Here is a 25,374-nt window from a genome sequence, read left to right as displayed (position 1 = left end):
ATGGCCCACGGAGAACAGGACCTCACTGGCTGGGAGGGAGAGGTGGAGAGAACACGCGAGAGCGGACTGGATTACAAACCAGGGGGGTAAACAGCCTGGAGAAGTCAGAGTCCCTCCCCAAAGTCCTGCAGGCGGCGGCGGAATAGGCGGTACCGGGTCAGCATCAGGGTAAGAGGAACGAAGACTCTAGGGTGTGCGCCGCGGACAGGAGGACGTGGGAGCTTCGGAGCGAGCTTCCGCGTGCGCGGAGGTGTTCCAAGCCCAGAAATGAGTCTGAATTGGGGGAGATGTGGCAGATCCTTTGCATAATGTCTCTTACATGGAGAAGGGAGGGTAACAACAGGAGAAAACAGGGTGGAATCTTGCACAGGTTTATTTCAAGAACTTAGAAGACAAAAGAAAAAAGGCCCTAGGGCAACCCTCTTTCCGGGGATCCCTTTCCTTGCACCCATTTAGAGGTTCTTTCTTCCCACGGTCCCATCTTTGAGCCAAGCTTGGGACCCCTGTTGGCTTTTTCCCGGCTGACTGCATTGGAGCAAGTGGACGCGAGGTGGCGCTGTTGCTCAATGTTAGAGGCGGCGGTGCCTGGGCCGGCCTGGCCACACTGACATTTGAGGCCCGGCCGCGAGCCGAGGCGAGAAGGCCCCTCACCTCGGCCCGCCCGGCCCCACTGGCTCTGAGCAAATCAATCCTCTCACCTGCGAGGTGTAAATAATTCGCGAGTGGCAGCGGGAGATGGGTCTTCGCTCTGGCAGCGGGCTTGCAAGGTGCAGGAGGGCGGGCATCAAAAATAATCGCTTTGCGGAGGAGATAAGTGCGAAGCAGGCAGCGCGTGTAATTAACACAAAAAGGCAGAATGACCCGGACAAACGAACATAAATCCGTGGTACCTATAGGGCGGTGCAGGCTTCGGGAGAGGGACAGAGACGGCCTCAGCGAGGATGGCTGCTTGCGGTTCCTTTATTTCCATGTTCAGGGAACAAAATAAACCAGATACGTGTAAAAGAAAAAAAAATCCAAATGAAAGAAAGGCAAGAGATTCCCGCAAAGAGGAAACCGAGTCCAGTCCAGCCAGGGGTTGCGGGACTAGTGGGTTCTTCGGGCAAGCGGCGGTGGCGGCACACTCGGGACAGTTGCATTCCAAGACACAAAGGCCCCGAAGAATAGCTCTGTGGCAGGGTTTTCGCTAGACCATAAAATGTCGAAATATCCCCCCACCCCACCCCCTAAAAGATAAGGCGCAGGCCCCAGAGCGGATACAGCCCTCTGGGCCTCCTCTTTCCAGGCGAGGAAGAGAAAGTATTTATGACAGTCCCCAGTGATCCAGATGCTGGGAGCCCAGAGTCCACCCTGTTCATCTCTGCACCCGAAGAGCAGGCTCAGAAGTGTCAGGGCTGGAGCCATGGCTGGAGCTGGGCTCTGGTAGCAGAGACACCCTGTGGTCACACACACCCTATTCCCAGCCCTAGGGAACCCTACAGCCCTGATATAGCCCTCCTCTGACCCTTTCCTGCTGCTGCTCCAGAGCCAGAGTTCTGGGTGTTTAAAGAGTTTGGGCAATCCCTAAGTCAGGTGGAGGTGCGATTCCCGAAAGCAGGGGATCTTGGAAGGGTCTCATGCTGCCTGTACTAGTGACTCTCCTTTGGGAATTTGTCAGGGAGTGGTCATTTTTCCAGCAATTATTTAGATAATGGAGTGCTCATTCTTTCTAAACCACCCTGCTCTGCACCACTATTCCTTCCTCCATCCTCAGAGCTGGGATCCAGATAGGGAAGGAAAAGATCTAGTTGACTAACCACCTCCTTCCTCATCCAGCCTGGAAGCCCCAGGATGAAGAAGAAAAATAAATAGTAAATATTTTCATGATGCAAAAGCCTAAAGACGTATCTACGTTTCTCATGCATCTGTGCATGTGTGCCTGAGTGTGCACGTTTGTGTACAGCATCTCTGAGGTGTCAGGGATGCTTCCATGCATGTGTATGCTAGTTTACAGTTAGCATGCACTTGACAGGCCTCAGGGTGAGAAGGTAGTACATACAGCATGTGGGTATCTCGAGGGTGTGCCAGGATTTCCCTGTGTGTAACAACCTCACACATTGTAGGGTGGGAGGACTGGAAACATTATGTTCATCTTTTTCATTTGTATGCACACTGCACACATATACATCGCTCTCTCATTTTCTCCCTTTTCCTTTCTGTCTATGTTAAGCCCACATAACTGCACACACTTATGGCCAAGGAAAGGTGTTGATGGACTGAGGTTCTTTAATCCATTAGAAATAACTTGAATTTGTTCAGTGTTGGGGATGAGGAATACCCCAAGAGAAAGTGACAGTTCCCATCTGCACCCTGGCCTGGGGAAGAAGGCAATGCAGGGAAGCCAGGGAGCCCCACCAGGCTAAGCTGGCATTTTCTAAAGGGTGGGGTGGAGTATGTGTGGACAAGGAAGAGGTCTGCTCCAGTTTCCTCCAACTCAGATGCAAGTAGTCTCCTAAGAGGAGACACCCTGGATCAGCCCAGGCACAAGCCAGGGACATACAAGTGGCCCTTTCCTTCATGGTCCCCATAAGCATCTTTGTGCTTAGAGCCCCCAGGCAAGATTTTGCCTGTATTTCCTGCTCCTGATAGGGGCTGGTGTCTTGAAGGGACAGTGTGGCTCTGACTGGGTATATGAAGTGCCCTCTGGTCTTCTCTTTTACCCATAACAAGCAAGAGATTCTTAAGGATCTAAGGAAGAAGCCAAGACAGCTTCAGACCCTGGGAGGGGCCAGGGTAACAAGGGTCTGATGCCTGAAGTATCTGGGCAATATGGTGTGATTGTTCTTCCTCAAAGTCCCCACACTTAAGGACCCCTGGGGAGCCCATCTTTTGGGTTAGGGGCCCGCTCTGGTTTACAGGCATTCAATCCCCTGGGGGTCTTATACCTGTTGAGGTAACCTGAGTTGACCTGCTGGCTGAGGTCTCTCTCTCTCCCTCTTTCTCTCTCTCAGAGGAAGGAAAAGAGAAAGTGGGGGGAGGCACCTTCAAATCTGAATTCCTACCTTGAAAAAGCTGGCCCCAGCCGTTAGCTGGGGCTGGCTCACCACCCCCCTACACATACCACACCCCCATCCCTCCCCCCTCCTCTCCTCCCCTTCCTCCAGGTCCCCCCCAGCCCTGTACCCCTCAAGCCCCGCCATCTCTCTCTCTCTCTCTCTCTCTCCTCTCTCTCGCCTGTCTTCATGTCGTGGATTGATGAACGCGAATCGCGTGTAAGCGCCGCCACCGCCGGGAGTCTGAGGAATTCGCCTGGGCTGTTAAAGGAAAGAGCTAAGTGAGAGAGCGCGAGCTCTACCTACCGACAGTGAAGAGAGCCGCCGCCGCCGCCGCCCGCTCGCCGCCCGCCGCCGCCGCCCGCGCCCCAGACCCGGAGCTCCGCTGAGCCCGCCGAGCTCAGTGCCGGGCGCCCCCAAGCTGCCCAGCCCCCAGCCCACCAGCCCAGCCCAGCCCAGTCCCGGGGAGCCAGCCGGCCTGGGGTTCGGTCCCGGGGGGAGGGGAGTTTCGGGGGTACCGGGCGGGGGAGTAGCGAGCCAGAGGGGAGGGGGCCGCGGGTTTCATGTACCCAGCATGAGCTCCTACTTCGTCAACCCCCTGTTCTCCAAATACAAAGGCGGCGAGTCTCTGGAACCGGCCTATTACGACTGCCGGTTCCCTCAGAGCGTGGGCAGGAGCCATGCGCTGGTGTACGGGCCCGGCGGCTCGGCGCCCGGCTTCCAGCACGCTTCGCACCACGTCCAAGACTTCTTCCACCACGGCACCTCCGGCATCTCCAACTCAGGCTACCAGCAGAACCCATGCTCGCTTAGCTGCCACGGAGACGCCTCCAAATTCTATGGCTACGAGGCGCTCCCCAGACAGTCCCTTTATGGGGCTCAGCAAGAGGCGAGCGTGGTGCAATATCCCGAATGTAAATCCTCCGCCAACACTAACAGTAGCGAAGGACAAGGCCACTTAAATCAAAACTCGTCTCCCAGCCTCATGTTTCCATGGATGAGACCCCACGGTGAGAAGCCTTTTCTCTTTCCCCCTTGGTCTCCCGCGCTCCGGGGTCTTCCCCCCTCCCTTGCCTCCTTTTTGTCTGCCCTCGCTTTCCCTCCTGGCTTTGGGGTCTCACCCTCCCCACCCCCCGTGCCTGGGTCGGTTTCTAGAGGTGGGAAGGCTTCGCTAAGGATGGGGTGTAGGGGGGTGCCTGGGACATGGGGGGGTTGGGGTGAAGGTGGAAGAAAGGTGGTGTGTGGGTGTAAAGGGTTAAAAATCGTTTTCTCCATCTGTTTCCCCATCTCTAAAGTCAAAGTTGGGGAGGTGGCTGGGAATGGTACACTGACGTTATCAGCCTTTGGAGCAAACCAGTTTCTCCAAAGCCAGACAGCCTGGAGTTCAGGACAGTGGCCAGGCTGTAGTGGGGTCAGAGGAGACCTCTGTTTCTTTCCCCTAGCCAGAGAGTGGTGAGACTCCAAGGATAGACTCTCTGGCTCTCTAGGGTACCCACTGCCTCCTCTCAGAGAACTAGCCTGAGGGCCAATACCCCAACTTTTCTATACTTCCCTTAGTTGCAGGGAAGACAGGAAGCCTAAGAACAAGAAAAATTAAAAAAAAAAAAAAAAAAAACAAAAACGAATTGCTCAAAAGGAGAGGGGTTATAGAGATTAGGGGTCTCTGAGTTCCAGAGGACCCTAACCAGGCTCCCTCTAATTAAGAGCTTGTGGGGTCTCTCTGAAACCTGCAAATCAGCTCAGGTCATGAGTCCCTCCAGGGGTGGCCCCTCACGGCAGCCCAATTTCGAAGTACAGGGGGAAGCGATAAAGCGACAAGTTCCGGCGGGGATGGCCAGTGATTTATTTGCTGGTCTCCAGTTAGCAATCAGGCAGAGCAGTGATAGATTCCAGTAGATCAATTTTTTTTTTCTTATTGGAAAAGCATTAGGTAGAGAGAGGCAAGGAGGGGGCAGTGGGCAGAGCCCTTTTTCACCCTTAGCTCTTTTTCCTTTTGGAAAGAGACTATCCCCAGCTCTGCTCACTAAATACCACTCTGCACTTGTAAACAAAGCTGCAGGGGCCAGTTTCCTAGGATTACAGGCCTGGGGGGACTCTGCAGGGCTCCCCTGGCCCTTTCAAACCCCCATTTTTCAAGAAGATCCCAGTCCCTGCCCCCACCCCATCCCACCCCCCAAGGTGAAACCAAACCAAAACAATCCCCCAAACTTTGCAACACTTGCCTGCCTTCTGTTCTTGCCTTTTCCACAGAAGGGAGGAGATCTGGGGATATCAGAGGAGGGATTTTAAGGGAGGAAGAGTGGCAGGTTGGAAAACCAAGCCCCCCCACCCAAACATAACCAGACTGGGGTTCTGTTCTGTCCAGCTCCGGGGCGTCGCAGCGGACGGCAAACTTACAGCCGGTATCAGACCTTGGAACTAGAAAAGGAGTTTCTCTTTAATCCTTATTTGACACGGAAGCGCCGGATTGAAGTCTCTCATGCTCTGGGACTGACCGAGAGACAAGTGAAGATCTGGTTCCAGAACCGAAGGATGAAGTGGAAAAAGGAGAACAACAAGGATAAATTGCCGGGAGCCCGAGATGAGGAGAAGGTGGAGGAAGAAGGAAATGAGGAAGAGGAGAAAGAAGAGGAGGAAAAGGAAGAAAACAAGGACTAAGCAAAAAAAAAAAAGAGAGAGAGAGAGATTCCCCCCCTTTTAGCAACTCCCTTGAAGTTTCGTTTTATGGTAGCAGATAAATTGAGAAGTTTACGACTGTCATTTGCTTTTATAGAGAATAGAATGACACTCACAACTCTAACTACCTGTCAGATACTTGCAGCTCTGGTTTTATTACCTTTGGACTTCCCCCACTCTTTATTTGTTTGGGGGCTGGAGGGGGGGAGGTCGAGACATAGCAAAAATTTGGACTGTCTCACTACTTTCCCCAACACACACACTTCTCCCTACCCCCACCCTTCTGAGTCCTTCCTGGATTTTAAGGTCTGAGACCAGGCCTTCTTGCTCCCACCCTCTGCCCCTTGCCACCCTCCCACCTCCCTGCAACTCTGGTATTTATTTTAGAGGGGAGCCCCCTCAAAATGTGGAAAAGGACTTGTGGCTTTTTTTTTAAGCTAGGATTAGTGTACTAGATCTACTTTTTTAAAAAGGAAAGGCAAGAAAAAAATGAAAGGAAGGAAAAGAAAGAAAACATTTTAAAGAAATATGGAAAAGATAGCAAGAAATATCCCCTCCCATGCCCTGGAGCTCTCTGCTTAGAACCCCGCCCCCCCCCATGACTTTCTCTAGGAACCTGAAGGAAATCTGAAGGACATGTGGGTCTCTCCCCTCCCCTCTTTCCATGGGGGTAGATGGAAGCCTGCAGTCCCCTCTAAAATCCTACCTAGCCATCCCATGGTCACTCGGGCCCATGCCTTCCTCTCATTTGTGGTTTGATTTCTCTTCTGTTGGGCCCAGCTTCCTCTGAGCTGCATTAGCAGTAGTGCTCAGAAATCATCATAATCATGAAAATAATAATAATACTGATAATAAATCTTTAACATACTACCTAAAGGGAACCTGCAATAATCTTGAAAAAAAAAAGAGAAATTTTTAAAAATCCTACTATAGAAGAAAAAAAAGAGAAAAAATAAAAATGAAAAAAAGAAAGAAAGAAACCTCCAACGTATTTTATCACTACCTATAGAAATAAATCCTGCTTTGAGAGTATTTGTAATGCGGTTTTGTTGTTGTTTGTTGCTGCTTATTTCACTAAGAAAAACCCAACAACTGAGACTGCCTAGCCTACCGGTCCTGTGCTCTTTTATTGTGCTTCTAACCCCAGTAGAGTAGAACTAAATTGCACTGAATGTATAGTTAACTCTGTCTTGAATTCTCTGTTTATGCAACGTGCTCGAAAGAAAAAAACGTTAAAATATATCTATAATAATAATTTTTGGTCATTTGTCTTTATGTCCAGCTATGAATGTAGATTTTGTGTCCCGACAGCCCTGTTCCTGGTCTAAGTACTTTGTATTGTATACGTGAGTCATAATAAAAAAAAAAAAGGAGAAAAATATTCGAAGCTGGAATGACTTGCTTTTTCTCCACAGCTCTCCACCGTTCTCTACTGTTTCCTTCTATCCCCCTTTCCCAACAATCTGGAAAAGGTCTGTCTGCTCCACTGACCTGGCTCTAGGGTGGGGGAACTCACATGGAGAGGAGCCTGGGAGTTGAGAGGGCAGCAGGGCTGGGAGGGCAGGTGAAAGGGGTGGGAGGTTGAGACAAACAGTCCATTGGTTGGGAGAGGAAGGGGTATATTAGTATGCTCTTAGGGGAATCTTGCCTCCAGTGTGTTTCTAGATGCCAGCACCCCAATAGGAAGAAAGATCTCCTTACTCATCCATCCTCCTCAGCTCTAGGCTGGGCCCAGACAAAGAAAATCTGCCCCAGGGCCCTCCCTAAACTATGCCCTTTTTCTTCCAGGGCCTGGGGCTTAGGATGGAGCAGTGGGTTTTTTCCTGATCTGCACATGCCCCCTGTGGACAACCCTTGGCCCTTGGCACCAGAATAGTGAACAGGGTTGGGGGAGTATGAGGCTCAAGGCAGCTGACCTGTCTGCAGGGCTTATCTGGAAGATCCCTAAAGGTGGGGGATCCCTAAGTATGGAGGACGAGGAAACTTAAGCCTGAAGGAGAGGAAAAGAGATGGGGAAAGTGACTGAGTTGGTACAACAATCAGCCTGAGTCCACATCCTGAAATACAAATTTGGTCATTGGCACAGAGATTTCACAGTCACTCAGCCCCCCAATTTATGTCCACTCCAGACTCTGTTCTAGCTATTTCAAGCAAGATCCAGGCTTCACCTTGGCAATTGGGCAGCTTGCCCTGGCCCCCATAATGTGGCCATTGGCCCTGGGGGATGGGTCTCCTGAGTGGACAGTCCCTCACCTCAGCCACAACACCTAAAGAGAGTTTCCATTGGAATTTTCATTCCCCGAAATAAAGAGTAGAAGGCTCAGGGACCCAGGGGCAAAGGGCTCTCTTACTTCTCTCCGCAGAGTCCTAGACTAAAATCTGTTTATGCCAATAAGATTCTGGTCAAATAATCCCAAATTCCAGAGATACAAGTCTTCTGACTCAGCCAGGAGAGGGGAAAGGGGAGGGAAGGGGCTCTTCTGGTCTTAAAAACCAGACCCCCAAAGACTGAAGACAAATATTATTGAGGTGAGATTTCTCTTTCTCTCTCTGCTCGTCAATGATTTTTCCAGACCTAGCCCAGGCCAACTCTTGTTTTTATGTATTATAATTTCACTGGGGTCCGGGGCCCTGGCTCCCAGGCAAAGTGGTCCTAAATACAGGACTGGGTCAGGCTTCGTTTATAAGGGACTCCTGCAGTCCGAGAAAGGCTGAGGATTGGAAGCCGGCTTCGGGGCAGCTGGAGACAGCTTTGAGCAGGAGCGGGGAGAATCTAACTTGGGGTCCCTGCTGCAAGCTGTAGCGTCAGGCAGGTAACCTCATTTGCTGTGGGAGACACTGGCTATTCGCTAGCGAGGCCTGAAAAGACTGCATTTCGCTAAGACCTCTCTCGGGCCTTCCCACGGGCGTGCCCTTCATACTCCCAGGGACAGCCGAGAGCCGTTTCATTTTAAACATGGAATTATTATTGCTATTAATAAAAATATCTGGCTTCGTGGCCGAGCGGGACGAACCCACTATTAAGTAGCTCGGAAGGGGTCTTCATTGCTTTTATCCCACACCAAATGTCCCATTCATCCCTGGACCCGCTGCTCAGCAATGTCCGTGGCCCCAAGCCTGGCGCAGCAGAGGGCGGGGTGCGGCTGGCGCCCGGCTTCACTAGAGATGCCAGGCATCCCTAGGGCCAGACCAAAGGAGCCCCAGCCTCCCCTTCAAGCAGTACCCACTCCTCCACCCCTCCTGCCCACCGCCTCTGTTTTCTCGTTCGGAAAGAAAAGGAGGTAAAAACCCATTTTATGGGGGAACATAATTACGAGCAGGATGCTCTCTCTTTAGAAATGCGTCTTCCCAAATGCTCCCTCCGTCCCATTACCAGAATGGGGGCCATTCGGCTGCAGCAGATAGGACTTTCTTCCATTCTTTACTTTTTTATTAGCCAATCAAAGTGGCTTCCGAAAGCTATTTGTGATTTGTGAAAAATAGTATCTTTCTAAATGCTGAGTTGAAGCATCTCGCTCATTGCGCCTTGAATTTATTATTCTAATCTCAGCCATAGAGACGGGATAATGCAGCTATTAAGTTGGGGGGCCAATTCGTTTCTCTGGATTCTTTTTTTTTTTTTTTAATTCTCAACTTTTTCTCTTCCTCCCCACTCCGTTATTACAGAGGCTAAAGGAGGTGCAGGCCTGTAAGAGATCTGGGAAGGGGAAGGGTTAGAGATGTTGTGAGCTCCCCTCCACCTCCGAAGGGCTCCTTTGGGGGCCCTTGAATGGCAGAATGGGCTGGTCTCCCAAGCCTCGTCTTCCCCAAATGAGATGTCCTGGGGACTGCTCCCGCCCCAATTAGAGAGAACTCAGAACAGGTTGTGCCACAGACTAGAAGTAAAATTTCCGGTGAGCTGCCCGCAGCGCAGTCCCATTCTCCCCGCTGCCCATTGTGAAAAGCTGGGCCAGTTCTTCCTCCTCGTAATTTTTAACTACCTGTTATAAAATTTATGGGTGGGTTTGTAAAAGAAACAAGGTCCCTGCATCCGGCTGAGGGAACTGCTTTGCCTACAGTGGAGGAAGTTTGAGGAGTGGATGAGGGATCCCCTATGGTTTGGCGGGAGGGCACCCAAGCTATAGAGGTTCCCATGCCAGCTCCATGCAGGACCAAGGGGAGATCTCTGGCCTTCAAATCTCTAGCCAGTGGGGAGAGTCACTAGGCTGCAGCACTCCCCAAACCCCTGCTTTTCACCCTCTCAAATAATCTCTCTAGGGCAATTTATTTTGGGCTCCCTACATCGCCAATTTGGAGTCTGGAGAAACAGGGTGCTCCAAATTGTAGAGCAGAAGGTAGAATTCAGGACAGTAAAAGATTCTATTTTCAGGGCCTTGGTAGCCAGTCTCAGTTATTCTGACACCCACTAAACAAGGAAATTTTTCTGAATAGGACAGGTGGGGTGTGGGCAACCTGACAAGATTAAAAAGACTTCAAACTGTTTTGCACTCCAAAGAAAAAGTAGGACCCAAGATCTCAGGCCTTAATTTTATATTTAATTCTGAAACGATTTCCAGTAAGACACCATTTGAATCTAAGAAATGAGGAGACCTGGTGCTTGGGATAGTCTTGGAGGGAAATGTCATTCCACCCGACCCTGGGATGAGGGTCGCTTTGAAGGTCCTGGAGGCTGCCTCAATTTCTCATCCCTCCTACTGTCACGGCCAGATTGCTCCTCCAGTCTGTCCCTTTAGGCTCTTCAGACCACCTTCAGGTCAGGCTTGGTTAAGAGGTTGCCAGCAGCCTATGACTCCTGCTCTTGTCTGGGGTGGAGTGGGTGTTTTGGGGGGCACACCCCATACAGAGTATATTGTTCTCTCCTAGGGAAAAAAAAAGTATGGATAGGAAGGACATCTCTTTTTCACTCCTCCTCAACTCGACAGCTATCACTGCTCCCAAGGTCACAAACCTTTGCAAAGCTTTAATTACCCTAGATCCAACCTTAATACCCCCATTTGTTAAGGAAAATATTTAAAATTCGGCACAGTAAGGAGAGGCAGTCGCCTGAACCCTTCGTTCTTTCCTCCCCTCGCCCATCCTCTGCTCTTTCCTTGCTCGCCTGGAGCAGCCGAGTCCGTGGGGATTGGGAGGTGGGTGGGGGTGGGGTGGGGTGGGGGTCAGGGGATGCTCCCTCTCTGAGAGAATTGGGTAAACATGGCGACCGCGGCGCCCATTTGCACACGCTACACAAATGCATCGCATTCCCGGTTGTTTGCAGAAAATTTACAGCTGAGTAATAAAAGTTTACGATCGACTCACAAGTTGGATTGGCCACAAGAAGTCATGTGGATTCCATCCATGAACGTGAACTTTTTATTGTGGTTTGTCCGTTCGGAGCGCTCCGCAGAACAGTCCTCCCTGTAAGAGCCTAACCATTGCCAGGGAAACCTGCGCTGGGCACTCCCTTCATTACCAGTATATATATTTTTTATTAATCTGATTAATAATTATTTTCCCCTCATTTAATTTTTTTCATCCCAGGTGGAGTTGCTGAAGCTGGGGGCATCTGGGGAGAGTGGGGATGGGAGGGGAGAGGCAGGAATTTAGGGTGTCTCTCTCTCTCTCTCTCCCTTCCCGACCCTCTGGCCCCCAAGGGGCAGGAGGAATGCGGGAGCAGGAGTTGAGATAGGGAGCTGCAGATGCCTCCGCCCCTCCCTCTCCTTGGCTCTCCCTCCTGCCCTTTTGCAACTCTCCTTAATTTTATTTGTTTTTTTTTATGATTAGGATTATTCTTTTTTATTTTTGAATTCATATAAAGAATATATGTGTGTGTGGAGCTGAGACAGGCTCGGCAGCGGCGCAGAATGAGGGAAGACGAGAAAGACAGAGAGTGGGAGAGAGAGAGGCAGAGAGAGAGGCAGAGAGGGAGAGGGACAAGCAGCGCCCGGTAAGTGTTTCCTTATTGGTTCAAATATGTAACTAATGGTCCGTAGCTGGGTGGCGGTTTCAAGATAAGGACAGCAGCGTCTTGTCTCGGTTAGAGAGGAGAGGGGGCTGGCGAGAGGGTGGGCGCGTGGGTAATTATGGGGAGGAAAAGGGAAGGAGGGAGAAGTGGGGGTTAAATCGTAATACTGGTAACTGGTAACTGAGCGAGTATGAGTGTGTTGTCCTGATGTCAATGTGCGCGGAGTTTGGGAGCTGGGGGGTAAGGGGAGTATGCCTGAGTGGCGCAAGCCTGCGGTCTAGGGCGCCGGCACTCTGTCGGATGCCCACTGTGTTGGTACCCATTTATTATAGATCTTTGGCTTCTTGGCTAATGAGACTGGGACAGAGGAGCACTGGAAGCTCAAAGTCCAGGGCAGGAGACAGAACCTGTAGGCTGTACCCATTGCTCCCTGAGCGAAAGTCAGCCCCCAACCCCCAAACAAACTTTCCAGCGCCCCCTCCCTTTCTGGCAGCCCCCTCCCTCCCGGAGAGAGCGACGGCCAGAGCTCACACATGCGCAGTGTGGGCCCAGGGCCGGGCCGCTGAGCAGGAAGCTAGCGTAGCTAGGCTAGCTGCTGGTCCTGTTAATTGGCAATTAGGAGGGAGGCTGGTAGCTGGTGCGCGTTATAGGAGGGGAGAGCGTCTGCCCACCCCCTGCTCCCGCCTCCACCCCAGCCGATAGAAGGGTGGGAGGTGCCCTGCATTGGATGGAGGGTGGGGGTGGGGGATGCGGTACTCAAAAGCCATCTTGTGCTCAGAGACGAAAGGCCTATACGGTTTCCCTGCCCTGGTCCAGCGCCCCTCACCACCAACCGCGGCCATCCCACCCGGGATGCCACCGGGCTGCTTCATCCGCCTCGCATGGTTGCTCTAGGCTAGGAACTGACTTGTCTGGGGCGGAGGTGGGAATGAAGGAGGCCCTAGGATGGGCGGGGACATGCCCAGGCCTGGATGCCTGGGCCTTCTGGGTGCAATGAAGGCAGTGAGGACTATAGGGGCTTCAGAATGGAGCGGCCGGGAGGGTCCTGGGGGCTCGGGATCTTCCTAATAATTGGTGCTAATGGTGTGTTGTATAGTCTTAACCTGACACATATGGTTTCATAACACAGTGGCTTAATTTCTTCCAAATGTACGTGGCCCTGAATGTGCTGCAGTTTGATATATGACCCCGCCCTGTTCCCCGGCCTGGGTCCTAGGCGGCACCTATATGTGCGAGCTTCATAAAGGGCGATACACACTCAAATGCTTATACACTCAGGCAAACACACCCCACAGCTGGGGGGTGGCGCATATTGCTGGGGAGTTCCGAGCGTCTGGGCCAGACTCACCTTCAATGCAAGCCAAGACCCACCCCCCACCCCCATCCTCTCCCTGAGGCGCGACTGGGATTCTGAGCCAAGCTCCAGTTGGGGGAGGGGTCGCTCCACGGTTTCCTGTTTAAACCCTGACTGGTCGCCTGTGTGTGGTGGGGGGAGTTTGAAGGGAGGGAGAAAACTCTTTTTTATCAAATTCTTAAAAGTACAGTTCGACTGTATTCAAATCAAACCCCATGGGCCCGAGCTGACGGTGAATCTTCTCTTCCCTCCCCCCACAATCCCCTTCTCTTCTTCTCCTGCCCCCCCAAAATTCCCCTTTAGCAGCGGACATAAAGGCCTGTGAGGTATTCTCCCGGGGGAAGAAATGGCATTTTCTCTCCCCCTCCCCCCCATAGGACAAGTGTGCGGGCAGAGGCGTCTGCCGAGGGGCTAATTTCGCGTTCCTTGTTTACGATCGAGAAAAACGCTTGGCTCTCCCCAAATGGGCCCAGCCCGCCGCCTGCGCCGGCTGCCGCGCGCTCTTCCGCAGCTCCGGCCGGGCTCACAGGCGGACGCCCCAGTTATCCGGGCAGCGGCAACCAGGACCTGGAGTCTGTGGGACCTGAAAAGGGCAAGGGGAGTACGGTGGGACAGTGGAGGGGCCCGAGAGGCCCGAAAATGGGAGCCTTTTTCCTGGTGTAATATGGGAACCGCCAACCGGTGAGGCCTCTATTTCTCTTTTGCCTGTATTTTGTCAGCCCCCCTCCTCTTTGGATGGACACTTTGGCTGGAGGTGGGGTGGGGAGCATAAGTCACCCTTGTTCGCCCCGAAATAAAGAAAATCTTTTCCGGAGAAAGCCATTCAGGCCAGTGGAGATTCACCTGGAATATTAGAGGGGTCCCCTCCCATCAGAGGGGTGGGCCTGGGCAAGGCTGGGGTATTTCTCTAGGCCTACAGGAATCTAATTGGGTGTGCTGACAGGGAGATTTCGGGGTGCTAGAGCTTGAGGCTGACCGCTTCACAACACTATCCTGAAGTATCTATAATATTTTTATCGATTTTTTGTTCCTTCCTGGCTAGAGTTTTGCAGGCCCCCACCTTATACTATGCCCTTCACCCCTAGACTGGGCCTCCTGAGATAGAGGTAAGCAGAGAAAACAGCAGCAGTGCCTAACTGTCCCTGGTATTCCAGTCTGCCCAGGGAATAAACCAGACCTTAGCAGACCTTATCGCCAGCCCTCTGCTTCTTACTTTCGCTTTTCTTTTCCTTCTTTCTCTCCCTTTCTAGTGTTCAAACAGAAGCATTAAGAGTGGCAACCCTCAGCCTCCTTGCAGGCCAAATTCCCTGCAGGCACGGTTCTTTCTGCAGGAGAGCTCTTCAGTGATTATCTAATAATAGCTAATGTGGCTGAAAATAGAATCTGGCTTAAAAACTCTGCACTCCCAGGGCTGAGGCTGGACAGGGACACTCAATCTGTGGGTCAGGGTCTGGCAGCATTTCTTGGTGCTCAGGGCCCCAGTATTCCCCTCAGAGCCCACTGTTTGGGCACCCTCAGGCCTTCCCCTTAAGGGGGGCTTTGTCAGCTCTGCCATCCACTATATTTCATGGCCGGTTCCTAGCTAAGGAGAAATAGAGCAAAACCCTTTCTCTCTCTGGTCTGACAGTTGTGATCTCCATAGAGAATGCGACCTTGTTTGGATAAAGTGACCTTGTTGGGCTGGCTGTTGTGTTCTGAAACCAGACTTGGAAGCGTTCGTTATATATTTATTATGTACAGGCTTAAATGTACCAACTCAGACTTGTGAATGAATATATACAGACTCATATTTCTTTGGTGTTTAGTTGTATATTACCATGCCTATATTCACTCAAACACCGTTTCATGTGCATGCAAAATTTTGTTAGTCTTTACTAGATGAGAGTGGGCCCAGAGAGGCACTGGGTGCACCGGGCACACCAGGCCCTCTGTGCATGCTATTCTGGAAATATGTGGGTACTGGAATTGGAGTATTTGGGTTCTAGTAACCCATGGATGCCACAAAGGCCTTCTCAGACCTTATTGCCTTTGCTGTCCAAGTAGCTGGCTGGGGAAATGCTAAAATCCCTTCTGCTTTCCCCTCATACCTCCGCACAAACTTTTCCATCTTAATGACTATTTTACAAGGTGAACCCAGTTGTATTGAAAGTGAATTCTGTGGGATACAGTTGTTCCTGTATGTAGAGGGCTTGCAAGAAGTTCTGAATAGCTAGAAGCCTCACTGGGGGAATGAAGGGATTGGAGAGGTTAATAAAGTGGCCTCTCTGGGCAGTGGTCTGGGTGGCTGTTGGCCACGATGCTTGGAGAGGCTGGTGGAGAACACAAGCTAGAAGGATTTGATGTGTGGTCTCTACTCCTGCTTGCCCTGCCCGCTCACCCGCCTCAGATTTGCCTACATCTGTGGGGGCAGATTAGAAGTGCTCTATTATTCTGTCCCCCACATACCAAGATCAGGTTACTGGTGGAACTGCATTTTAATCCTCTCCACTACCTGAGCCAAGAGAAGGCTGGTGGGGAGAAGGTTTGTCTGGGTGATGCCAGAGAGGAAGGTGTGACCCTGGCCTAGGGGCCTGGAGCACAGAGTATGGGCCGCTGAGGCTGGGAATTAATGGGCCTCCTTTCCTAGCCTTTCTCCCTTCCAGAGCCACGAAAAGACAGAGGAAGGGGGGTGGGATACAAATGTCAATGAAAAACCCAGTAAAAGAAAGGACAAAAAAGAAGCTGGAGGGGTTTTCCACTGCTCCCTAGACAATCAGGTTCCTCCCAGGACTCTCTTGTCCAGACATGCTGCGCTGAAAGGTGCGCAGATTTCTTCCACCTTCCTTCTGCCCTTCACCGAGGTCCGCCTCAGGCTTTCTGGGCCTTGGCCACCTGAGGTGCTGGGGTGATATTACCCCAGGACTGTGCCTCTCACCCAGCCCACAGCCTCTGCCACGATGCCGCGCCGCTCCTGTTTATTGTGTCTGTGAGTTGTTTACTTGTTTTGTCTGCTGCCACCCTGCGTCAGAAACCCGCCAAACCAGCAAACTCACCCAGGAGAACAAAGTGCAGCGATACCCCCAACTCCCTCCCCTTTCCAGCAGCCCCCTCCCACCTAACCGGCTCCTTCATTCTCCTTTTCCGAGAGGAAGAAGCAGAATTGGCTTAAAATAGGGCAGCTGTTTATAGGGTCAGGGGAATTATGGAGACACCATAAACCTCCGGTGTCCCTGTGGTGGAGACACAAGCAGCCCTCCTCTTGCTTCCAGCTTTTCTTCCTTCCCCCTGGTAACCGCTTGGTTAAGGGGGGCACACTCATTGAGAAAGTTGACCACAACCCCGTCACCTCACTTTCCTACTCCTTTTTGCAGGAGTTTCCATGAGACACTGGCTGTTGAGGGTCATGTTGGCCAATTCATAAAGCTAGAGAAAACATGTTGCTCTCCCCCATCCTTCCCTCAGTGCCCCCAAATAGCAGTGAATTTAAGCAAATCTATAAAATTAAACTACTCCTTTGCCAAAGGTCCTATAAATCGCCAATCTCACCAGGTATAGAGTCAGAGAGGCCACTGTTAAAGCCTTTAATTTTGCTCCTGGCTATCAAATCTAAAAGAGTATCATTGAAGTAAGTAATATTCTCATTTCTGAAATTAATTTCCCCCTCCCCATCTCTCCCCCTCTTTTTGCCACTACAAATTAAATGGTTCTTTCAGATCTGCAAACAATAAAGGATAAAATTATTTATAGGAAAATGAAAACCATGTTTTATTGTTGGCTTATTGTTCCAGAACATAATAACATTTTATTTTCAAGCAGGAGAAGTTAAACCAGGGGAAGAAGAAAGGGGAAAGGAAAAAAGAATGAGGGATGGCCAGATACCTACGCACAAAATTCCTGCTGTATATAAATTGTATGACAATTCACTGTGATGTCATAAATACGGAGTTCTTTAATTTTAGAGTTCTCATAAACCTTCAGAATGGGTCCAAGCATTTCTTGATGTCGAAGGATATAAGAGAAGCCAGCAGTTAGGGCTCTTTCAGCCCGAGTCAAAGCAGCACATTTTGCTATCCCCACCACATTTGGTTATTGCCACTTTTTCCTCATCTGACACCCTTTTGAGGCCCTATCCTGGGGTCTAAAAATATTTTGAATTTTAATTTTTTCTCCTGGGACAAAGCAGGGCCACTTGCTTTGCTTCCTCCCTGAAATGTCCCCTTCCCAATCCCAGTAGGGATGAAATGCGGGTATCCCCAGGCTCTCCCCCAAACCCCCTCCTCAGCTGATAGTCAGCTGCTAGGATAGCAGGAGGCTTGGGGGCCAGGCCCCAAAAGACCAAAAATGATTTTTTTCTAGATGGAGCTGTAAGGGGGCTCAGAGTATGATGGGACAGAGATGCTTGGGACCTATTTTACTTTCTTACCTTAAGCCAGAGAAGTAATCGAGAAGCCAAACAAATGCCTATGTGAGAGTTTGTATCTGCTGATGGTGGCAGCAGTAAGTGGAGTGCCAGTAAGTAAAGGTCATGCAGAAATCTGTAAAGAGAAAGGGAGGAAAGGAAATCTGACATTAGTTAGCAGAGCCTCTCTATATACCTTTCTTTTCTGTTTGATTGCAATAAAGCAAAAGCAGCTCCCGCAGCCTCTCAACCTCTCCTTAGCTTAAAAGAGAAGTCACTAACGCAGGCCACTGAGGTGTCTGTGGCAGTTCTTAGCAGCTTGACAAGCCCCATCTGGCTTCTTACCCCTTCCCCCCTTCCTGCTGATCCCCAATCTGTTCAGCTGGCTAGCGTGGGCCTTGTCCTCAGAATATCAGCACCCCAAAATGGGATCCATTTCCGGGTTGGGTGTGTCAAATTTCACTTTTCTCCATGTCTGAACTGTGAAAGGAGGAGGCATTTTTCTTTTTGGAATGCAGTTTGTATATGTAGGGGGGACAGGGTGCTCAGACAACTTCCCCCACCCTATCTATGAGAAACTGGGAGCCTCTTAGGTGAGCCTTGCTTTGGTTCCCAAAGCAGACCCAGTTCCCTAGGCTCAGGTTCTCTGGCAGACTGGAGAAAGCTGTCTTTGCAATCTTTTTTACTAGGAGTTCCACGGAGATCAAAGGAGCTCCACAAAAAAAATTGAAGGATTTATTTTATAATTTTTAAATTAAAAAATCTAATCATAAGTCAGTCGGGCTAACTGAGCAGTCGCTCTAGAACAGCAAAGCCTTAACCAAATAGTGCGATTGTGAGGTGACTGAGCAATTATTGAAATTCGGCTTTCTCTGTAAGAGGGATTTTAGCCCTCGCCCAGTGGCACAAAAGGGGCTGGCGGGGCAACCTCTTCTCCTGCTCTGGGAAGTGAGAATTCGGGGTGAGGGGACAAGGTCGGGCAGCTGCAGTGTCTTCCAGGCAGCTAAGCGCCCAGGCCGAGCGCTGAGCGCTGAGTCCTGCAGCTCCAGTGTTCGGGTCCCTGAGCAGCCTCCGGAGGCGCCGAGCTGTAGTTGGCGGCATGGCAGCCAGGAATGGAGTGTGTGTTTGTGTGCAAGGGTGCGTGAGTCACAAACATCTGCGCAGAGTTTGCAGGATCTGGGGAAAGATAGGAGACCGGCAGAATACAACTGAGCAGGACCTCTGGAAAAGATTGTCTCCAAATAAAATGCCAGATCTCCAACTGACTTCAAATATCCCTACACCCCCCCCCCACATTAATATATTTCCAAGAGCAGAATGGAAAGTGAAGGCCAGCAAGGTAAGGCCTGCTCACAAACCTCTTCAGGGCCTGGGGTCTAGTGTGACCTGCCCTCTCTTCAGTTCAGTGCCTCACGGGGCCCCCAGCCTTTCCCTGGCCTGGAGCAGAGAAGGCTGGTGTTAACTGTTTAACTCACCCTGGGACACCCCCAAGTGCCCAGCCTCCAATGCAGCCTTTAGCTTTGGGGACTCCAGGCCAGTTACCGCACCCCACTCAGGGATCCAAGGCACAGGTAGTAAATTTCTCTCCTATAATTAGCATGCTCTGAAATCATATGTTTTGGATTGGGGGGAACTGGAACAGCAAGTGGTAACCTTCCCCCTTTATTCCTTTTTGGTGTTTTTTGAAATCTGATTTCAAATCTACTTACAAAAGCTCCAAAATTAAAGAAAATCTGCTCTTGACACCAAGCCTCCTCCAAATGCCTGATTGCAGAGGCCAGGGGGCCGGGGGCCAGGGCAGCAGCTATAGAGATCTGTGGGCCTGATGGGGGTGTTTTCTAAATTCTCTAGGGTCGTTTTATAGAAATAAAGAATAAGTTCTCTCCCCTCCTTCCCAAGACTTGTGCATATTTACAGAGCTCAACTGCAGTTTTAATAAAACATCTGTTCTTGCTTCTGCTGATGAGTTTCCATAATTGTTTTCAGACAAATTTAACAGGAAAATATAAATATATTTGGAAAAATCCAAGTCCCAGTCCCCCTATAGTCCTTTTTTTGCCAAAAAAACAAAATTAACATGAAACGGGAAAAGGAAAATATAATCCAATGGAGGAAGATTGGGCTCATCTGACCTACTCTCCCCCCTTGGATCGAATCCTTCCAGCAAAATTTCAGCTGCATAATTAAACATCTAACTGAAAGAAGGAGGCTTCTTTCCTCAGGAACGGAAGGTGATGGAGGAGTGTGTGTTGGAAATTAATTTTGCTGGAAGTCTTTAAGCAGTGAGGGAATTTATTTGTATTTCTGTTTCCCATTCTCTCCCCCTTCCAGGATTTCTGCCTTTTCCACCCAGCAGCTGGTTTCTGTTCATTATAAATCGGCGAGACCTTTCAGTCTCTGCCCTCTGTTTAGAGACGTAATAAAACACTTAACTTTCCGGGCCTGAGACTTACATTCTGCTCCTTAGGTCGCCCACCCCCCTAAGCCCACCGCCTTTAGCCTCAGAAAAAGAATCTCCTTAATTTGGGGCCCCTTTCCTCTCCAGACTTGGTGAGGGGGGACTCAAGGAAACCCAGGCATCCTTGCTGGGGGTCTGTAACTCATGCTTCCCCCAAAGCCTCTTCTTTCTTCTCTCCCCCACTCACATAAAAGAGATTTTAAAATACACAGAAAATCAACACTCATTGAAAGCGAAACCTCATTAAGACATCCTATCTTCCATCATTCAATTTGTTGTACATTGCAACAATTTAATATCTTGAAGGAAATATCACTGACATGATTTATCCTTCTAGCAATCTCCCTCTGAAATGGGGGGGGATTACTCTCTCTTATGGCCTCTTCTACTTGTTACACCACTACCCTCAGGGCAGAAAGGAGGCTGGGAACTTTGAAAGAAGCTACTTGTGTCCAGGGAACACAAGTTCCCTAGCTCAGCCCCCAGGGAACTCCTGGCTAGTACTCTCTCCCCACCAACCTCTTGCCCTCCAGGGGGCCTGAAGCACAAGCCAGCAGTTGGAAACCTCTGCCCAGGCATGCCATGAACCCAAAAACAGCTGGATTCTAAAGTGAAAAGCAACTCATGTTGGTGTCTCTGTTTCTATACCTGCCATGTAACCCCAAAATAAGATAACTCATCTCCAAATTTATTTCTTAATTTAAAAGTCCTCCTCTTCCCTTTGTCCTTCATCTCTTAGGAGAGAAGAAAGTGTGGTTCAAGAGGGGGAAGCTTTACAATTATAGGGTCTTTTCCCTACCCTTCCAAATACCAATAATTTTTCCTCCTTTCTGAAGGATTGGGGCTGTATTTTTAAAAGCCAGCACAAATTGTCTGGCAGAAAAGACTCTTCAACTCCTAACAAGGTTCATGTATTAACTAACATGTTGTCTCCATACACTGTCTGCTTTTGGGTTCGAAACTTTATTTTTCCCCCCTAGCGACACTCCAGGGAAACCTTAACGTTACAGAAGATGAATAAACGAGTTTTTTCCCAGCGTAGTCCCGTTTATGGCTTTATTGCTACCCATTGATTACTCCGCTTTGTTACACAGAAGGAAAAGATCATAAAATCCTGGCGACATCCGGGTTCTTGTTATAGCCATTTCCCACCCACCCCCAAAGTGGTGAGAGGAAAATATGAGCTTTCACTGCTCCCTGCCCACTGTCCACCATCCCCTCTTTGTCAACTCAAAGCATTTTCAGCCTGTGTCACGATATCGAATTAAGTTTGGAATAATCAGGAGAAAAAAAACCATCTGCACACTTTCCTGCTGTTTCATTTTGCCCACTGCGGCTCCCTAGAAGTCTCGCACTCAGCTGCCTTTTCCTAACCGCTTCTTCCTTTTTCTCATCCTCAAGGTGGAAAAAAATGGGGTTAGAGGCTTCAGAGAGGCTGGCCCCACTAGGGACGACTGGTACTTGGGGAGAGCTCCCGAGCAGTCCTTTGCTGAAATCTCCAAGCCCCAGAGCTCAGATCCAGGGGCACCTTCCCTGTTGGGGCCTGAGTCTGGAGGGGACAGGGGGCTCTGACCTATGCAAGGGCTTGAGCCTGCAAGAAGCTAACTGTCCATCAGAGCCCCAGCACCCTTCTCTTTCTGGCTGGATCCAATGTGAATTACCCCACCGGCCCTTGCTGGCTCCAAATCATAAATTCTCACCAACATAAACAGGAGTTGATGTCCCCAGAAAGACTCACAGTTTTCTTTCTTCTTCCTTTTCTTCCCTTCTCTCTCTTTCTGACCTTTTACTTCTTTTTCTTCTTATTCTCTGCATTTTTATGCATTTTCCCCTTTAGGCAAAAATGCTGTAAGAGTTGTGTCAAAAGGGGGTTCTTGAGGAGGAGGCAGAAGGGGACAAGGAGGCAAAAAAGCAAATGCATGGCTCCTTTGCCCACTTCAGCTCTGCCACTGTACCCCGAATTCTTAACCTTGACCCTTTAGACATAGTTGCCTCTCACATCCCTCCTATACCCAAGATTCTCAGCTACATTCTCCTTCCTCTGGGCACAATGTTTTATGAAATTTCATTCTACTTCTGATTTGTTTAATTATTGGGGAAAATACCAGTTTAGTGATAGGGACTTTCTCCATGGAGTGTCAAATCAAGGTTTCCTATAGGTTTCTGGGGACCTGGGTGAGCTGGGAGGGAGCTCATCCCATGAAGAAACATGAACCTAACTTTAGAAAGGGGGCAGATATAAAAGATGAAATCAGATTGAAAATGCAGGGATTTCTTCAGCCCTGGCTCTGGCCACAGTACAGCAAAGTTAGCTGGGGCTGAGACATTTCCTGGGAGAGCAGCTCTCCTTCTCTGGGCCCCAAGGCCCTGTTCTGGGATGTGCACCCCTCCTTCACCCCCAGACCAGTTCTCTTATATATACATATGTATATATATTTTAAAGAAATCCAAGTCTTACTTTCAAAGCACACACTTAGTCTCAACTAGGGAATCAACAGAAGCAGAAGCGATTTTTTTCCCCCTTCTTGACATCTGGCTTACGATTGGCTGGAAGGGGGTCAGCTGACTTTGTCATTTTGTCTGTCCTGGATTGGAGCCGTCCCTATAACCATCTAGTTCCGAGTACAAACTGGAGACAGAAATAAATATTAAAGAAATCATAGCCCGACCAGGTAAAGGCAAAGGGATGAATTCCTACTTCACTAACCCTTCCTTATCCTGCCACCTCGCCGGGGGCCAGGACGTCCTCCCCAACGTCGCCCTCAATTCCACCGCTTATGATCCAGTGAGGCATTTCTCGACCTATGGAGCAGCCGTTGCCCAGAACCGGATCTACTCGACTCCCTTTTATTCGCCACAAGAGAATGTCGTGTTCAGTTCCAGCCGGGGGCCGTATGACTATGGATCTAATTCCTTTTACCAGGAGAAAGACATGCTCTCAAACTGCAGACAAAACACCTTAGGACATAACACACAGACCTCAATCGCTCAGGATTTTAGTTCTGAGCAGGGCAGGACTGCGCCCCAGGACCAGAAAGCCAGTATCCAGATTTACCCCTGGATGCAGCGAATGAATTCGCACAGTGGTGAGTTTTACAGCTCCGAGATATAAATTAAATAAACTGAACTGGCTTTATGACCGGCTTCCCTAGAAGAACGGGCGGAGAGAGTTTTTTATGGCCCCATAAAAACAATCACGCTCGTCTCCTCGCCGAGACAGGGCCCCCTCTTCTGCCCCGTCAGCTCGCCTTCCGCTCGCACACAGGGGCCTGGCCCCCTTGGCCCCTGACGGATTGGAGGGCTCCAAGGCGAGCTGAAGGGGCAGGAACAGGGCAGGGGATGAGGGGAGGGAGCCCCCCAAAGTCGATTCAGGCTGAGGAGAAGGGAGGAGGAGACGGGAGGGCAGAGAAGTGTGGATAAGTTTCCAAGGAGCTAGGGTGCTTGGGGAGATGGGGGAAGCCCAGTCCTTGAGAAATGGGGCCCTCGTCCCCAGCTTTGGGATTTTTCAAAAATGAGCTTTTAGACCTGCAGGTTTCTGCTGGGTTTTTGCCCCGCCCCCCCCAACACCTTTCCTTAGGGACGTACACCTCCCACCCTAGGGGAGGTCTGAATGAAGTTGGGTTCTGGCTGTATCCCCAGTGGGGGTGGGGCAGGGCAAAAGGGAGAAGACTGGAGCCCGGAGGGGGCTGTGAGCTGCTGACCAAGTTGGGAGAGTCAGGACTTTGCTAGGCGAAATCATCTGCGGAGGACGTCTTGCTGATTGTTTTTAGTGTGTTTTGTGCCCGGATCTCTAGGGGTCGGCTACGGAGCGGACCGGAGGCGCGGCCGCCAGATCTACTCCCGGTACCAGACCCTGGAACTGGAGAAGGAATTTCACTTCAACCGCTACCTAACGCGGCGCCGGCGCATCGAGATCGCCAACGCGCTCTGCCTGACCGAGCGACAGATCAAAATCTGGTTCCAAAACCGCCGCATGAAGTGGAAAAAAGAATCTAATCTCACGTCCACGCTCTCGGGGGGCGGCGGAGGGGCCAATGCTGACAGCCTGGGCGGAAAAGAGGAAAAGCGGGAAGAGACAGAAGACGAGAAGCAGAAAGAGTGACCAGGACTGTCCCTGCCACCTCTCCCGTCTCCCTCGCTCCCCCCAAACTCTACTCTAATCACACACTCTATTTATCACTGGCACAATTGATATGTTTTGACTCCCTAAAACAAAATTAGGGAGTCAAGTGTGGACCTGAAAGTCAGTTCTGGACCCCCTCCCTCGCGGCACAACTCTTTCACCAGGCTCCCTCCATAGCTCTTTCTGGGATAGTCTGCAGGCCCCTTCCCCCGCCCAGGCCTTGGGGGCTCAATCCCAGAACTCAAACTCCACAAATTTCCCTCCAAATGAGGACGTGGCTCCCCCAACTCCCTGGAGGCCCCCGCCCCGGCCCCAGCGCAGAGAGCCGGCTCCAGGGCCCTGGGGCCTCTGCTCCGGGGCCTCAGGGACCGGCCTGGCAGCCAGGGAGGGCAGAAGGCCCAAGGAGGGTGAGCCTTGGCCCCACTCACCCCCAGGGCTTCCCCCACAGTCCCTTCCCGGCCCCTCTACCCCAGCAAATGCCCAGCCCTGGCAAATTGTATTTAAAGAATCCTGGGGGTCAATATGGCATTTTACAAACTGTGACTGTTTCTGTGTGAATATTTTTAGCTGTATTCGTGGTTTCTGTATTTATATTTATGTTTAGCACCCATCAGTGTTCCTATCCCATTTTAAAAAGGAAAAAAAAAAAGAGGGAAAATTACAAAAAGAGAGAAAAAAAGTGAATGACGTTTGTTTAGCCAGTAGGAGAAAATAAATAAATAAATAAATAAATCCCCTCGTGTTACCCTCCTGTATAAATCCGATCTCTGGATCCGTCCTCGAATATTTAATAAAACTGATATTATTTTTAAAAGTTTATATTGAGATTTCTGTTAATTCGCTCGTTTGCTGGCCCTGGGGTGAAAGTTGGAGCAGGCTCCAAGCGCTCTCGCGTCTAGCCGCCGCCTGCAAGCCCTCTGCACTCGCCTTCCCCGGGAGCCAGGCGCGGAGCCCTGGCCTTCTGGTTCTCCTTGCGATCGCGCTGGGGGGCTGGGAGGCCTCTCTGGGCTCCCTAAGCCGAGCAAAGCACACCCTGCAAAGGACGCCGCATAGGATTGGGAGGGGGGATAGTCGGATTGAGTACCAGCCCTGAGCAGGCCTTTCTTCCTGCCTGTGGTACCTTGAGGCCCTCAGCTTCTGAACCCAGAGCCCCAAAAGGGCAGAAAAGAAGCACTATCCAGGCACCAGAGTCGCCTCCGCCCTCTCCCCGGAGTTGGAGGCGGGGGCCCTGCGTGAGCAAGCCCCAGGCCCGCGCCAGGCCGGTTGCTGAGAAACGTGGCGGCGGAGGCTGAAAACGCAGGGGAAAGAGAAGACCACACGGGATTGGAGCCTTTCTGCAGGGATTGTACGATTCTAAGATTCAAGGACATGTCGAAAGAGAAAGCCTGGAAACTGAGCTGTAGCCTGTT

At 50.6% G+C, this 25,374-nt stretch overlaps 3 protein-coding genes across 8 annotated transcripts in view; all 3 read left to right on the top strand.

The window, feature by feature from the left end:
• HOXC4 (homeobox C4) overlaps window positions 1-25,374 on the top strand; it is a 64,049-nt gene that overhangs the window by 14,708 nt on the left and 23,967 nt on the right. The window contains exon 1 of one of the 3 annotated variants that reach the window (XM_053555901.1): window positions 11,506-11,634. The exons of the other annotated variants lie outside the window; for them this stretch is intronic. The gene's annotated coding sequence lies outside the window, so the exon portion shown is untranslated. Of the gene's footprint in view, window positions 1-11,505; window positions 11,635-25,374 lie in introns of those variants that run through there. 3 annotated transcript variants of the gene reach the window in all.
• HOXC8 (homeobox C8) lies at window positions 3,206-7,077 on the top strand. Its single transcript, XM_053555906.1, has 2 exons — window positions 3,206-4,042; window positions 5,398-7,077. Exons 1-2 carry the CDS (start codon window positions 3,607-3,609, stop codon window positions 5,688-5,690), a joined length of 729 nt encoding a protein of 242 aa, XP_053411881.1. The 5' UTR covers window positions 3,206-3,606; the 3' UTR covers window positions 5,691-7,077.
• Window positions 11,114-24,784, top strand: HOXC6 (homeobox C6). 4 transcript variants are annotated; one of them, XM_053555910.1, is made up of 4 exons: window positions 11,114-11,162; window positions 11,506-11,634; window positions 22,583-22,928; window positions 23,637-24,739. In XM_053555910.1, exons 3-4 carry the CDS (start codon window positions 22,775-22,777, stop codon window positions 23,942-23,944), a joined length of 462 nt encoding a protein of 153 aa, XP_053411885.1. In that variant the 5' UTR covers window positions 11,114-11,162; window positions 11,506-11,634; window positions 22,583-22,774; the 3' UTR covers window positions 23,945-24,739. The 4 variants fall into 4 exon arrangements, with proteins under 4 accessions (XP_053411885.1, XP_053411883.1, XP_053411884.1 ...); XM_053555908.1 differs by lacking the exon at window positions 11,114-11,162 and having other exon boundaries at window positions 11,497-11,634; XM_053555909.1 differs by lacking the exons at window positions 11,114-11,162; window positions 11,506-11,634 and adding an exon at window positions 13,461-13,687.

This window comes from Nycticebus coucang, chromosome 12, assembly GCF_027406575.1.
Source record: "Nycticebus coucang isolate mNycCou1 chromosome 12, mNycCou1.pri, whole genome shotgun sequence".
NCBI classification, from domain to species: domain Eukaryota; kingdom Metazoa; phylum Chordata; class Mammalia; order Primates; family Lorisidae; genus Nycticebus; species Nycticebus coucang.
The sequence above is the reverse complement of the archived record's forward strand: the minus strand, read 5'-3'. Positions and strand labels throughout refer to the sequence as shown.

Coding starts and splice junctions, on each gene's coding strand:
- HOXC6 (XM_053555907.1), top strand. CDS start 22,529: ATGAATTCCTACTTCACTAACCCTTCCTTATCCTGCCACCTCGCCGGG. Junction 22,929..23,636: donor GCGAATGAATTCGCACAGTG/GTGAGTTTTACA, acceptor CCGGATCTCTAG/GGGTCGGCTACGGAGCGGAC.
- HOXC8 (XM_053555906.1), top strand. CDS start 3,607: ATGAGCTCCTACTTCGTCAACCCCCTGTTCTCCAAATACAAAGGCGGC. Junction 4,043..5,397: donor TCCATGGATGAGACCCCACG/GTGAGAAGCCTT, acceptor TGTTCTGTCCAG/CTCCGGGGCGTCGCAGCGGA.